The sequence below is a fragment of the Sinocyclocheilus anshuiensis genome, unplaced genomic scaffold (assembly GCF_001515605.1).
Source record: "Sinocyclocheilus anshuiensis isolate Anshui unplaced genomic scaffold, SAMN03320099.WGS_v1.1 scaffold881, whole genome shotgun sequence".
NCBI lineage: Eukaryota > Metazoa > Chordata > Actinopteri > Cypriniformes > Cyprinidae > Sinocyclocheilus > Sinocyclocheilus anshuiensis.
Window position 1 is genome coordinate 1,476,912 of NW_015558695.1, and position 12,739 is coordinate 1,489,650.

At 38.5% G+C, this 12,739-nt stretch overlaps 1 protein-coding gene across 7 annotated transcripts in view; it reads left to right on the plus strand.

The window, feature by feature from the left end:
- Positions 1-3,529, plus strand: part of LOC107681397 (eukaryotic translation initiation factor 4B-like) — a 23,663-nt gene extending 20,134 nt beyond the window's left edge. For 5 of the 7 annotated variants that reach the window (XM_016477687.1, XM_016477690.1, XM_016477688.1 and 2 more), the window contains 2 exons: positions 737-809; positions 3,365-3,529. In XM_016477687.1, the coding sequence (XP_016333173.1) occupies positions 737-809; positions 3,365-3,442 (151 nt within the window). In that variant the 3' untranslated portion in view covers positions 3,443-3,529. The remainder of the gene's footprint in view (positions 1-736; positions 810-3,364) is intronic. The other 2 variants (XM_016477693.1, XM_016477692.1) reach the window with 1 other exon arrangement.
- The last annotated feature ends 9,210 nt before the right edge of the window (positions 3,530-12,739 follow it).

A 12,739-nucleotide genomic window follows, 5' to 3' on the forward strand; every position in this document is an offset into this window, starting at 1 on the left:
ATAGAAAGATCCAAAGATCAGCATTTATCTGAAATAAAAAGCTTTTGTAACATTATACACTATACCATTCAAAAGCTCTTTTTAAAATTTATATTATAGAAATTATTACTTTCATTTAGCAAGGATGTTTTAAATTGATCAAAAGTGATGATAAAGACATTTGTAATGTTACAAAAGATTTCTATTTCAGATAAATGCTGTTCTTCTGAACTTTCAATTCATCAAAGAAACCTAAAATAATTTTGCTCAGCTGTTTTCAATATAATAATAATAATAAATGAGTTTGGAGCATCAAATCAGCATATTAGAAGGATTTCTGAAGGATCATGTGACTGGAGTAATGATGCAAAAAATTTAGCTTTGAAATCACAGGAATAAATAACATGTTAAAATATATTAAAATAGAAAACAGTTATTTTAAATAGTACAAATATTTCAAAATGTTACTGATTTTGCTGTACTTTGGATCAAATAAATGCAGGCTTGGTGAGCAGAAGAGAATTTTTCAAAAAACATTAAAAGTCTTCCTGTTCAAAAACTTTTGACTGGTAGTGTATATTGACCAAAATAGTTGTGCTTACGATTTTGCCATAATTAAGCAGTCCTATATTGATTGCAATATTGCCAATATGATGTTTTCCCCTTGGGGTCTTCGTCCCTGCTCCTGAGTGTTTTTCTGAATGAGTGTAGAGGTTCTTGTGAGACTCTGTCTCACTGTGTTGTGCGTTACTTGTAGAAAGGACGCGAGAAGAGAGCGAGATCTCAGATCAGCACCAGAGCCAAAGAAATGTGAGGAGCCTCCCAGTCCTGTGAGTGACAGAGCTAACACTCTCTGGGTGTCATCCCATGATCCCCGCTCCCTCTACTTTTACTTCTGGCTTTCTTTGCTCTCCAATCCTTTAATGAAAGTTTTCTCTAGTGCCTTTTTTAGGTGCTTCATTCGATGTAATGGAAATTACAATGTTGGTCACAGACTGTAATTGTGGGCCTCTTTTGAAAGATATGTGACTTGAAAAATGTAAATATTTATTTGAGTCTAGACACATAATTTTGATCCTAGCATTGAATTATGGCTGTAGTATAGAACGGAAAAGAGAATACTGACGCAAACCTCTCCAGTACATGCTTGTATGTGAAAACATTACATTTGACACCCTCTTCCAAGCTGTTTGTGCAATGGCACATCAATCAGCCTCATCTTATAAAGATAATTCAATTATAGATGCAAATAATTTTCCGTGCTTAATTAGAATTTTCTGAATGTGTGTGGCATATGTAAATGAATGAAGTCCTCAGTATCAGTTGTACAGGAATTTCCTGTGGTCTGTTGCATCATTTGCAGCAGCTTCTGAAAAAAAAAAAATTTAATAGAGATGCACTCAAGTCTGTTTGCACACTGGAGTCCATCTGGATTTTCATCGTGTCAGAACTTTTCAAACAAACGCATAGAGATGGAACTCCATTTGGAAGGGAAATTAACCAAATGAATGGACCAGATGGAGCAGACCTTAAAATACACCAGGTGTTAAAGGGCTAGTATTTCAGCCCAGTTAACTGGTGAACAGTGTCTTCTTGAGGACATTTAGACTGTCTAACCTCCTGGTAGTCCTGGATTTATAGACATGGACATGGAATAACAAGTTAGAGGTTAAAATTTGTAGATTAAGAGGCGCTGTTTACCCCTGGTATTAAGATGTGTTTTGGTCGACACAAGTAGACAAGGGAGACAACATTTCCATTTACATCTGCAAACAGGACTATAGATATTCAGCGATCTATAGAGCAGACCTAATATTTTATTTATCTTACACTTCAGTATCTAATATGTGACCCTGGACCACAAAACCAGTCTTAAGTCGCTGGGGTATATTTGTAGCAATAGCCAAAAATACATTGTATGGGTCAAAATTATTGATTTTTATTTTATGCCAAAAATCATTAGGATATTCAGTAAAGATCATGTTCCATGAAGATATTTTGTAAATTTCCTATTGTAAATATATTAAAACTTAATTTATGATTAGTAATATGCATTGCTAAGAACTTCATTTGGGCACATTTAAAGGCGATTTTCTCGATATTTAGATTTTTTTGCACCCTCAGATTCCAGATTTTCAAATAGTTGTATCTCAGCCAAATATTGTCATATCCTAACAAACCATACATCAATGGAAAGCTTATTTGTTCAGCTTTCATATGATGTATACATCTCAATTTTGAAAAATTGACACTTAAGACTGGTTTTGTGGTCCAGGGTCACATATATTCTTTTTAAAAGGTATGTTTTAGGGCCTTCCTGACTGTCCTCCAAAAAGTGGGTTTTTTTTTCTTCTTCTTTTTATTCCCTCTCTGAAATGTTTCTTTTTTCTTTGAGGCAACACATGACAAAAAAACTGCATAACCTCATTCTAATTGTGCTATTTACCTATAAATCAACATAATGTAAGAGACATTCATGTTATAAGTGTTAGATTTTTGCCTGTTTACTTACCTTATTTGTAATGTTTTTTTGTTTATCAGAAGTCTCGCAGAAAATAGTTGACTTCCACTTCTAAAAACAATTAGGTGATTAGTGGCACCTGGTTGGGAAATTGCTAACTGTTAGCTAACAAGCGTTTCCCCCCCCCTCATATGTTGCCTCAGACTTTTATGTATAAAAATATGTATTATATATTTTATTTATATTTTTTTGGACCCACTTTATGTTAAGTGTTTTTAATTACTGTAACTACTGTGTAACTGCATTTAAATCAATTATTTGATACAACACACTTACTTATTTACATGTTTTTACATTATACTGATATTTAAAAATACCTGCAACTACATCTGTATTTAATTTCTGTAGTTGCATCTATAATTACACTGTTGACCCTACACCTTAAACCTACCTATACCACCAAATCTGTTCCTAACCTTACCCCATACCCACCTCAATAGCAGCAGAAGTGATTTGCATTACAACATGAACACAATAAGTACATTGTACCAAACAATTCATTATTATTGATGCAAGTGCATAGTAGTTAAAGACACCTAATGTAAAGTTGGACCCATGTTTTCCCCCAAAGGAATTGCTCTGAAAGGCACTAAAACTAAAAATTCATTTTGTAGAAAAGAAAAATTCCACATGGCTTTTGTGTCCTTGGTAAATGTTCAGAGGGTTTAAATGCTGATTACTTCCAGTTACACTGGTTGCACCAATTATAGGCAAAAACCATCACTAACATAAGTTTGATTCCTAAAAGCTCATTTTCTCACATCCGCTAACCAAAGTAAGAGCTGAGAACCGTAAAGCTCATTTGAACCTCAAATACCAGCACTGTTTTGGTTACGTCTCACTATCCCCTTTTTGTTTTAACAGAAATTCAGCTCAGCCAGTAAATACGCGGCCTTGCTGATGGACGGGGAGCAGGGAGACGAAGAGGAGGGCGGAGATTAGGAGGTGGATGGACTGCACAGATGACAGTCTAAATCGAATTACAAATTAAACCTACAGCTTTTGTTTCATGCAGCACTGAAGGACCCAGATGAGCCCTTTGAGAGCAAAAACCCATTTTTAGAGCAACCCCTTCCTCTTCAAGACTGAACCGAAAACCTAGTGAGAAAACACAGGACTCATTTTAAAGTAAAAAAAGAGTATGGAAGGATGAATGTTTATGACTTAATCAATTTTTTGGGAGGGGGTTACAATACACATAAAAGGGATCCTGCTCTAGCATGCATCATAAGTTGAGTGCATTTCTCATTAGCTTGCACGATGAGTGAGAATAAAAACACCCCTGAAAGTGTAGAATCAGGGGAAAAGTGCCACAAGATGAATGTTTTCCCTGAACTTTAGAGCTTCCTGAGCTTTCTGAAAGAACGTTTACGGCAGTTGCTTTACCGAGAGCTCTGGTCAAGTAAAGGGGTCCGTGACCTGCATTGTTCACCCATTGGTTATAAATCTCACAACCTTGGTTTTATGTCTTAAACTGGCATTGGCCAACAGGTCTGATGATTTGTATTCAGGGATAAAAGCCGCTGAATAACGGCCAGCAACGGATCAGAACCTGTTAGTTTCGGTTTGATATTTCTCTGCGCTGCTTTAAGCAGGAGTCTCCCATTTTCTCACTTATTCTTTTGAGGACTTTTTTAAGCCACTCCTTTGGACTGATGTGCAATAGGAATTGACGTATTCCTCTGAATCTCAATATTTCTACAAAAGAGACTGCTGCAGCTTTGGGTTGAGCCTATATCTTAAAGGTAGTGACATGAATTGCTTAATGATTTAAACTGTGTACCATCTAAAAAACAATAAAAGACTACACTGAGACAGTTATGCTTTGGAGGACATTGTGAATTAAATTGCATCTCAGAATATTTTAATAACCGTGTTTGTGTGTGTGTGTGTATATATACATATACACACACACACACATATATATATATATATATATAAATATATATTTATTTTTTTATTTTTTTACAGCCAATTATAGATATATATGGCTGATATTAAGAATATATAGTATCTTGTCCAAATTAAAAATAAAATGGATATTTACTAAATATTATATTTAACACTGTTAATTATGCATGTTTTTAAATATTAACTTAAAGTGTGCAAAGAAGTCTCTTATGCTCACCAAGAGTACATTTATTTGATCAAAAATGCAGTAAAAACAGTAATTTTGTGAAATATTTTTACAATTTAAAGTAACTTTTCTATTTGAATGTATTTTAAAATGCAATTTATTCCTGTGATGGTAAAGCTGAATTTTCAGCATCATTACCCCGGGCTTCAGTGTCATATGATCCTTTAGAAATCATTATAATATGCTGATTTGCTGCTCAGAAAATGTTTATTATTAGTAGTATCACTAGGGTCCAAAAATTTAGCTGTGGGTTAAATATTTGTGACAAATATGGGTGGCATTATTAAATGTTAAATCCTTTATTTGAAGAATATTCCTTGTGTATCACCCAGACTTCAATGTTAAGTGTATTTCTACTCATTTGGCACTTAGGGAGTATTCATTTTGGACCCTAATGCGAGCTCTCCCCCGAAGCTCTATGTCTCCTGGACCGTTGGTATACTTTGAGGTCAAAGGTCAGCACTCATTCAGTCTGACTTTGGCCTGCCACTGTTCAAAGGATCCAGACCCTTGATACTGCAAGGCATGACGTCTGCAACAAAACCAGCACGTAGTGTTTGTGTGTATATCCTGGATACAAGCTTGGCGGGCTGGAGTTTCTGACCATTCTCATTTCCCATGAAAATTCCAGTGGAACGAGGTTTTATTAATCCTAGCATTATGAGGATGTTATTAAAGAGGGAAAAGGATGTAAAAATGAACAGTTCACCCTGAAGCATAACTGAGTACTTCATTCAAAATAGGTTGGGAGGTTGGTGCATTTTTACACTGGCTAATTACTTAAAGCTAAATTACTAACTGAAGGGAGTTAAAACAGGAAGCAAGTTATGCTGAAAGTATGTTTTTGGACAGATTGCTTCTCGGAACCATTCAACATCACGCATCAAACCATGATAAATACTACTCCGCTCATGCTGTGCGTCCCTTTAACACCCCCTTTATCCTGTGACCTTCAGCTGGACGGAGGCCAAAGAATGTGCCCTTCACCCCGGCCTTTCAGGCCTCGTTAACTGAGCCCAGGCCCCAAAGGGTCGTCTCTGTGCCTAGTACAGCAACCCTGACAGGAAGCAGACAGGGCCGTGGGATGCGGACGGGAGAACAGGAACCCGATATTCTCAGAACATCTGCGCATGTGGTGTATCTCTTTGACATTTTCTCAGCATCTTTGGGTTTCTGCCTTTTCATATTCTATTCTGATCTGTGAAGCTTCTCCTGTGGTGAACGAACATCCGCCTGGTTCTCTTTCAGTAGATGTGTTTATTCGGCCAGATTGAAGTCGACATGAAATTACAATTAAACCTAATACATGTTCCTGGTCTCATTGCGATGGTTCTTCTGTGTACATTATTCCAGAGATGATAACTTTTTGAATACTTTTAGAATATTTAACGACTCATTCTTCTGAATCTGGACATGTGCAGATACTGCCACAGGATGTTTGTAGTAGCGTTTCAACATCTGCCACACTACATGCTTCTTGTAAACCACTATTAATAGCTAAATGCCGCACATCCTCCTTTTGTACCCTTGGGTCGGAGCACAACGCATCTTTTGTATTCTGCTTTAGTGACACAGGGTATTGACGACTATTTTTCCACTTTCCTTCCTGGCACTCAGGTCTGTTTTCCAGCCATTTTAAATTCAGTCAAGTTCCCTCAAACCACAAGACCTTATCTATAACTGCTAAAAGAAGATTGCTCTTTCAGTCTATTTGTAGCCTAGCATTCATTTATTCACTGATCTTACACTTGTGTACTGGAAGTACTAGAGGTAGTATTATTGCAATTTGTATTTTTGTTATAGTGACCAGAACTGCAAAGTTTTAGTCTGATTGCTCTTCTCCTATGAAAAACCCCAGGTTAATCAGGTGAAGTTGGTCACCATACATATGGAAACTATTTTTGTGGCCCCAAATTGGCAACAGCACATAGCCTAGTACAGAAACCAAGTAGTCGCAAACACATTTGTAGCCAAGATATATCTTTAAAATATATTGTCCTTGGCAGAGCTACTTCAAACCGAAGGTAAACAAACAATTGGTGAAGTAACATAAAATACAGTTTACTTCTGTTGCATTTGAGACCGTGTTATTGTTGTGTGGTCAAATGCCTGACGAGTTTTGCTTTATTTGGCATTGGTGTGTGGTGCAACATTTCTTGGAACTTGGCAAGATTTCCCAGTCTCCCCTGTTTATGAAAAAGTGACTAAATTATGGTCCTCGAGATCTCGCACCCACCCTGGTTTGGGCACAATTGGTTTCATTCTCAGTCAGTATGCTCAAGAGTGTCAAGGTCTAAAAATAAAGAACCAGCCCAAGCCCTGGAAGATTGCAGGACAGTATGTGAAAACTGACCACTTGTTTAGGAGGAGACTGAAATACGCAGTGGTAAACTTGGAAATTTTCTTGTAAACTCCGAGGGTGTTGAGGTCATGGCTTTGTATAAACAATAGGTGGCCTTTTCAGTCTCTCACACACCCTCTGTAGGTGGGATGTGTCGTGAGATCATCCACATCTAGTGGATCAGTTCAAGCATTGCAGCACATGCTGAGGGTTCAATTACGGCTTTAAAAGTAAAAAAAAAAACATTGCAAGCACCTTGGGGTTTTACTTCCTCTAAAGAGTTTTAAGGATATAATTGAGGACCACTGTCCCGTTTAGCTGCAATTCAAATTAAACATACCTGAACCAGCTAATCAAGGTCTTCAGAATTGCTAGAAACTTCCAAGCAAATGTATTGTTGCTGGTTGAAGTTAAAGGATTAGTTCAGTTCCAGAATAAAAATTTCCTGAAAATTTACTCACCCCCATGTCATCCAAGATGTTCATGTGTTTCTTACTTCAGTCGAAAATAAATTAAGGTTTTTGAGGAAAACAGTCCAGGACTTTTCCCATATAGTAGACCAACGGGTTGAAGGACCAAACTACAGTTTCAATGTAGCTTCAAAGGGCTCTATACGATCCCAGCCAAGGGATAAGTGTTTTAATGTAGCGAAACGATCAGTTGTTTTCTAAAAAAAAAAAAAAAAAAAATGTATATACTTTTTATCCACGAATGCTCGTCTTGCACTAGCTCGACCTCGCATTACGTAGCCACGTTGGAAAGGTCACGTGTGGCATAGGCGGAAGTACCGACACAGTGTTTACAAAGCGAACTTGCAAAAAAAGTAAAAACAACGATGTCAGATGATTTTGAAGTTGGAGGAGAAAATGAGATGTAATTTTTTGCCCTACCCTACCTTTTTGAACCGAAGTACACAGACCAAGAACTAACCATGCGTAACTTTTCTAACATGATTACGCAATGCGTAAAGATGTGCATCACAGAGCTAGTGCAAGACGAACATTTGTGGTTAAAAAGTGTATACATTTGTATTTTTTCAGAAAATGACCGATCGTTTCTCTAGATAAGACCATTATTCCTCGGCTGGTATCATGTAGAGCCCTTTGAAGCTGCATTGAAACTGCAATTTGGACCTTCAACTGTTGGCTCCCATTGAAGTCCACTATATGGAGAAAAATCCTGGAACGTTTTCCTTAAAAACCTTAATTTCTTTTCTACTAAAGAAAGAAAGACATGAACATCTTGGATGATATGGGGGTGACTCAATTATCAGGAAATTTGTATTCTGGAAGTGAACTAATCCTTTAAACTGCAGGACAGTGACCCTCCAGGAGCAGGTTTGGACACCTTTGGGTTAGTGCAGGGGTGTCCAAACTCAGTCCTGGAGGGCCACTGTCCTGCAGAGATTAGCTCCAACTTGCCTCAACCCACCTGCCTGGAAGTTTCTATTATGCCTTGTAAGACCTTAATTAGCTGGTTCAGGTGTGTTTAATTGGGGTTGGAGCTGAACTCTGCAGGACAGTATCCCTCCAGGACTGAGTTTGGACACCCCTGGCTTAGTGAGACAACCGGTTTCTACACTTTTGAGCTGGCAAGACTGGTTATTCCAGGGGTGTCTCGTCCTTCTACTGGAAAGGTTAATGTCCTGCAGCGCTTATCTCCAGCTTGCCCCAGCACGCTTGCATTGGAAATTTCAATTATATCCTAAAGACCTTGATTAGTAGGTTCCGTTGTATTTAATTAGGGTTGGAGAAACCCTGCAAGATAATGTTCCTCCAGGAGTTATAGTAAACATATTTTAGTCAGTTTTTTTTTTAATTGAGACTTCCACAAAAATGGTGTTTTCCTCCCAGTGCAGCACTGTAAGCCTGTTGGCCAGATGCAGGTGCACCACAAAGTTCAATAGTCATGACCACAAATGTCTTAGGAATTGCTATAAACTGAGAAAATTAAAGCAGCTGCCATAAACAGTCTAAAAAGAATTACAACAAATTGGGCATCTCAAAAGAGTCTTGGGATGGTGACTCCCCTCCACCTCCTTTCCTTCTGACAGGTAAAAGCCTAAATGTGAAACATTAAATATTTATATTTAATATAAAAAAAAATAGTGCATCAAGATTTTGTACTGACATTCTTTTTTATATTTGTGCTACGGTAAGCTTCACTATTACTATTGATTGTACGGTTAGTTAAAAACCCTAACTCTAAGTCATAGGTCTTCAACCCTGCTCCTGGGGACCCACTGTCCTGCAAATTTTATTTCCAACCTGTTTCAACACACCTAGCCAGTGATTTTTCTAGTGATCATGAAGACGTTTATCAGCTGCTTCAGGTGGGTTTTATTGGGGTTGGAGCTAAACTCTGCAGGACAGTGGGTTTCCAGGAGCAGGGTTGAAGAAGTAGTAGACTCCTGGAGGGCAAGAGTTTTGCTCCAACACACCTGTTTTTCTAGAAATCTTGAAGACATTGATTAGTTGGATTAGGTGTGTTTGATGTGTCTCTGAGGGTTGGAGCTAAACTCTGCAGAACACTGGCCCTCCATGAGCAGGATTGAACGTCCTTGCACAATAACAGTGGTTCTCAACAACGTTCCTGGAGCCCCCCAGCACTGCACATGTTGCATGTCTCCTTAATCAAACACTCCTGATTTAGCTCATGAGACTCCAAGACCTGGTATGTCAGGCAAAGCAGACATGCAAAATGTGCAGTTTTGGGGGGCTCCAGGAATGTGGTTGAGAACCACTGCCCTAGAACACCTAGAATCACCTAAAACATCTTGGCAACTACATAGAAATGCATTGCAAAACTATTTGCAAGACTTCAGGTATCGTAGGGATTTTTGTACAGGCAAGGACCAGTTGTACTTTCTTGGGATATGTACCAATATTTATTACATAGATTGCATGTTGTAAGCTCTTTAACAGCAGGACTGTGGGCTTTGCTGTTTGTTGTTTTGTTTAACTGTTTCAGTTCATTTGTTTTTGTCTGCAATTGCTTGTAGTATCTTTGCTTCAGACCATTTGTTTAAATTTGCTGTCTCAAGTGTTCACTTAAGAATCTCATCTTCCCCTGTCTGTCTATTTATCTTTCCTTGCAGTCTTTGTTTTCTTGTTCTATTTTAAGCAGTCTTTTCAGCTTTTCTTATACGACTCCTTATATTTCTTCCTTCCTGCTTTCCTTTTTTTTTTTTTTTTTTTTTACGGCAATCAGAATAATAAAAAAAGGTTCAAAAGTCCAGACAGACATCTGTAGACTCCTATGTAAATCCTTTCTTTTCCACTCAGTTCATAATTAATCTGGTCAGTGTGTTGTCTCTCTGTCCTCTGTTTCCCTGCTTGAAAAGCCTCCCCGCACCATTAGCAGATAGTGAGAATTATGTCTGCCGAATCCACTGCCAGGAGGATGTTCCCTGCCAAAAAGTGCTCGGCAGCTGTTGGCAGCTGGCTGTTTTTTAGATGATAGCATTTTGGAGCATTTTCCTGCTGCGATCACTTCAGGTGTTGAAAGATGCGTCTCACTGAGATCTGTATGCTAGGCTCATCGACTTCATGAGGTGCCCGAATCTGTGTATCAGACAAACACATTTCATTAGGATCAGTCCATAGATCATTCAGTTTTCTATTTGCGTAAGGTGACGTATTACTCTTAAAAATGCCTGGCTTTGCTTTTTTAAATATATCCGTTAGTTTTCCTTGCACTTAGTTTTATGTAAAAAGTGGTTGCGTAGCCATAGTTTAGTCTGAGCTTATCTTGATGAAATGAGACTGCGAATTTAAAGGTGAAATGTGCAATTTTAATCTGTTGCAATTGTTTGTATGAGCAGGCACATATTGCAACATTGATTCAATTTTTCAATTAAAGTTATAAAGGTTTGGAACGACGTGGTAAAAAAACAGAATTTTAAATGTATTTCTTTAGGATTACCTCGTTCAGTCAGGTTAAAATTTCATTTGGATCAAGTCCTAACAGATTTCAAGGCTGCATGTAAACATGCTACATGACTGATCTGTTAATGTTATTTTCCAGAATTTTCAATAGATGATGTTTCCAAGCAGGTCTCATGGGGACCTGTAAAGTCACAACAACATGGTTTTACCTGATAAAGTAGTTAAAGGGACATTGGTGTTCAGAGAGTTGGTCTATGTGTGCATTTGGAGAAAGAGAGAAAACAGGAAAAGAGGAGGGTCGGAAACAAGAGGGGCCGAGGAGGCACGAGTGGAATTTGCCTTAAAAGGGGTGCGATTTAATAGTCCCACAGGCCACCATGTCACCCCAACCCCCTCCTCTCCTCTCCATCTACATCTCTTGTCGTCCTTCAAGAAAAGAAAAAAAGGTCCTCTGGAAAACTGAAAACACGCAGCTAAAAATTGTCTTAGAGAGGCAGAGATAGAGAGTTTGAGTCTGGGAGGTCTTGTCAGGGTAAATCGGCTCCGAAGGGCTGATTCTGTTCACACAGGTTCTCAGTTACACAGCCTAAGCCCAGCAGCTACACATCAATGCTGCCAACTCGCATACCAGCTCAGCCTGAAGCCCTGCAGAGCTGCGGCTTCCCTCGCTTCCCAGCAATGGTTGCTGTGGTCTGATACGGCATTTCATTTCCTGGTGAATAGTCGTGGTTTCAGCTGGCCTGCTCCACGAGAATGCTGGGAAAATATGCGAGGAAAAATGAGTAAATGGATGAGTGGAATCCAGAGATATTTAGCATGATCTTAGCATGAGAAACCCCTTTGAGGTTGGAAGATCTGTAAGAGTTGCATGTTCCTCATTGTGGCCCCTGGAGATTATTTATTTATCTTCATTTCAAAGCCATACTTTGGTTCTGATTTGATCAACAAATCATGTTTAAATGATGTGGTGCAAACCGGTGGAGTAAACATTTTCAGATTCAGCAGAAGCTGTTTTAAGTGTTTTTTTAGCACTCTGATATGTACAAACCCGATTCCAAAAAAGTTGGGACACTGTACAAATTGTGAGTAAAAAAGGAATGGAATAATTATTGGGTCTTATTAGCTGATAGCTAGAGTGGTTTTGGAGGTTACTAGGGTGTTGCTAAGTGATCATTTGGGTGTTCTGGGTGGATGATAGGGTGTTGCTAAGTGATTACCTGGGTGTTTTGGGTGGATTGTATGGGGTGTTGCTAAGTGATTACCTGGGTGTTTTAGGTGGATTGTATGGAGTGTTGCTAAGTGGTTACCTGGGTGTTTTGGGTGGATTGTATGAGTGTTGCTAAGTGATTACCTGGGGGGTTGGGTGGATGTTAGGGTGTTGCTAAGTGATCACTTGGGTGTCATGGGTGGATGCTAGGGTGTTGCCAAGTGATTACCTGGGTGTCATGTGTGGATGATAGGGTGTTGCCAAGTGATTACCTGGGTGTCATGTGTGGATGATAGGGTGTTGCTAAGTGATTACCTGGGTGTCCTGGGTGGATGATAGGGTGGTTGCAAGTTGTTAGGTGATTGCTAGGGTATTTTGGCTGATTGCTATGGTGTTGCTAGGGTGTTCCAATCTCTGTTCCAGTCTCTGTAATATTATGCTATCTATATATGGATTTAATATACATCTATGGGACTTTTTTTCCCATTTTATTGTCCACCTGATAAAAATCATAAATCTTGTTCTTTAGAAAAGTACTAGCACACCTTTTTACCACAACCTGCATGATTCGAGGCATCATTTGATGTTCTCCTAACACTAAAAATAAGCAATTAAGGAAAAAATGCATAGCATAATATCAGTTAAGGTAAAAAAAAAAAAAAAAGAA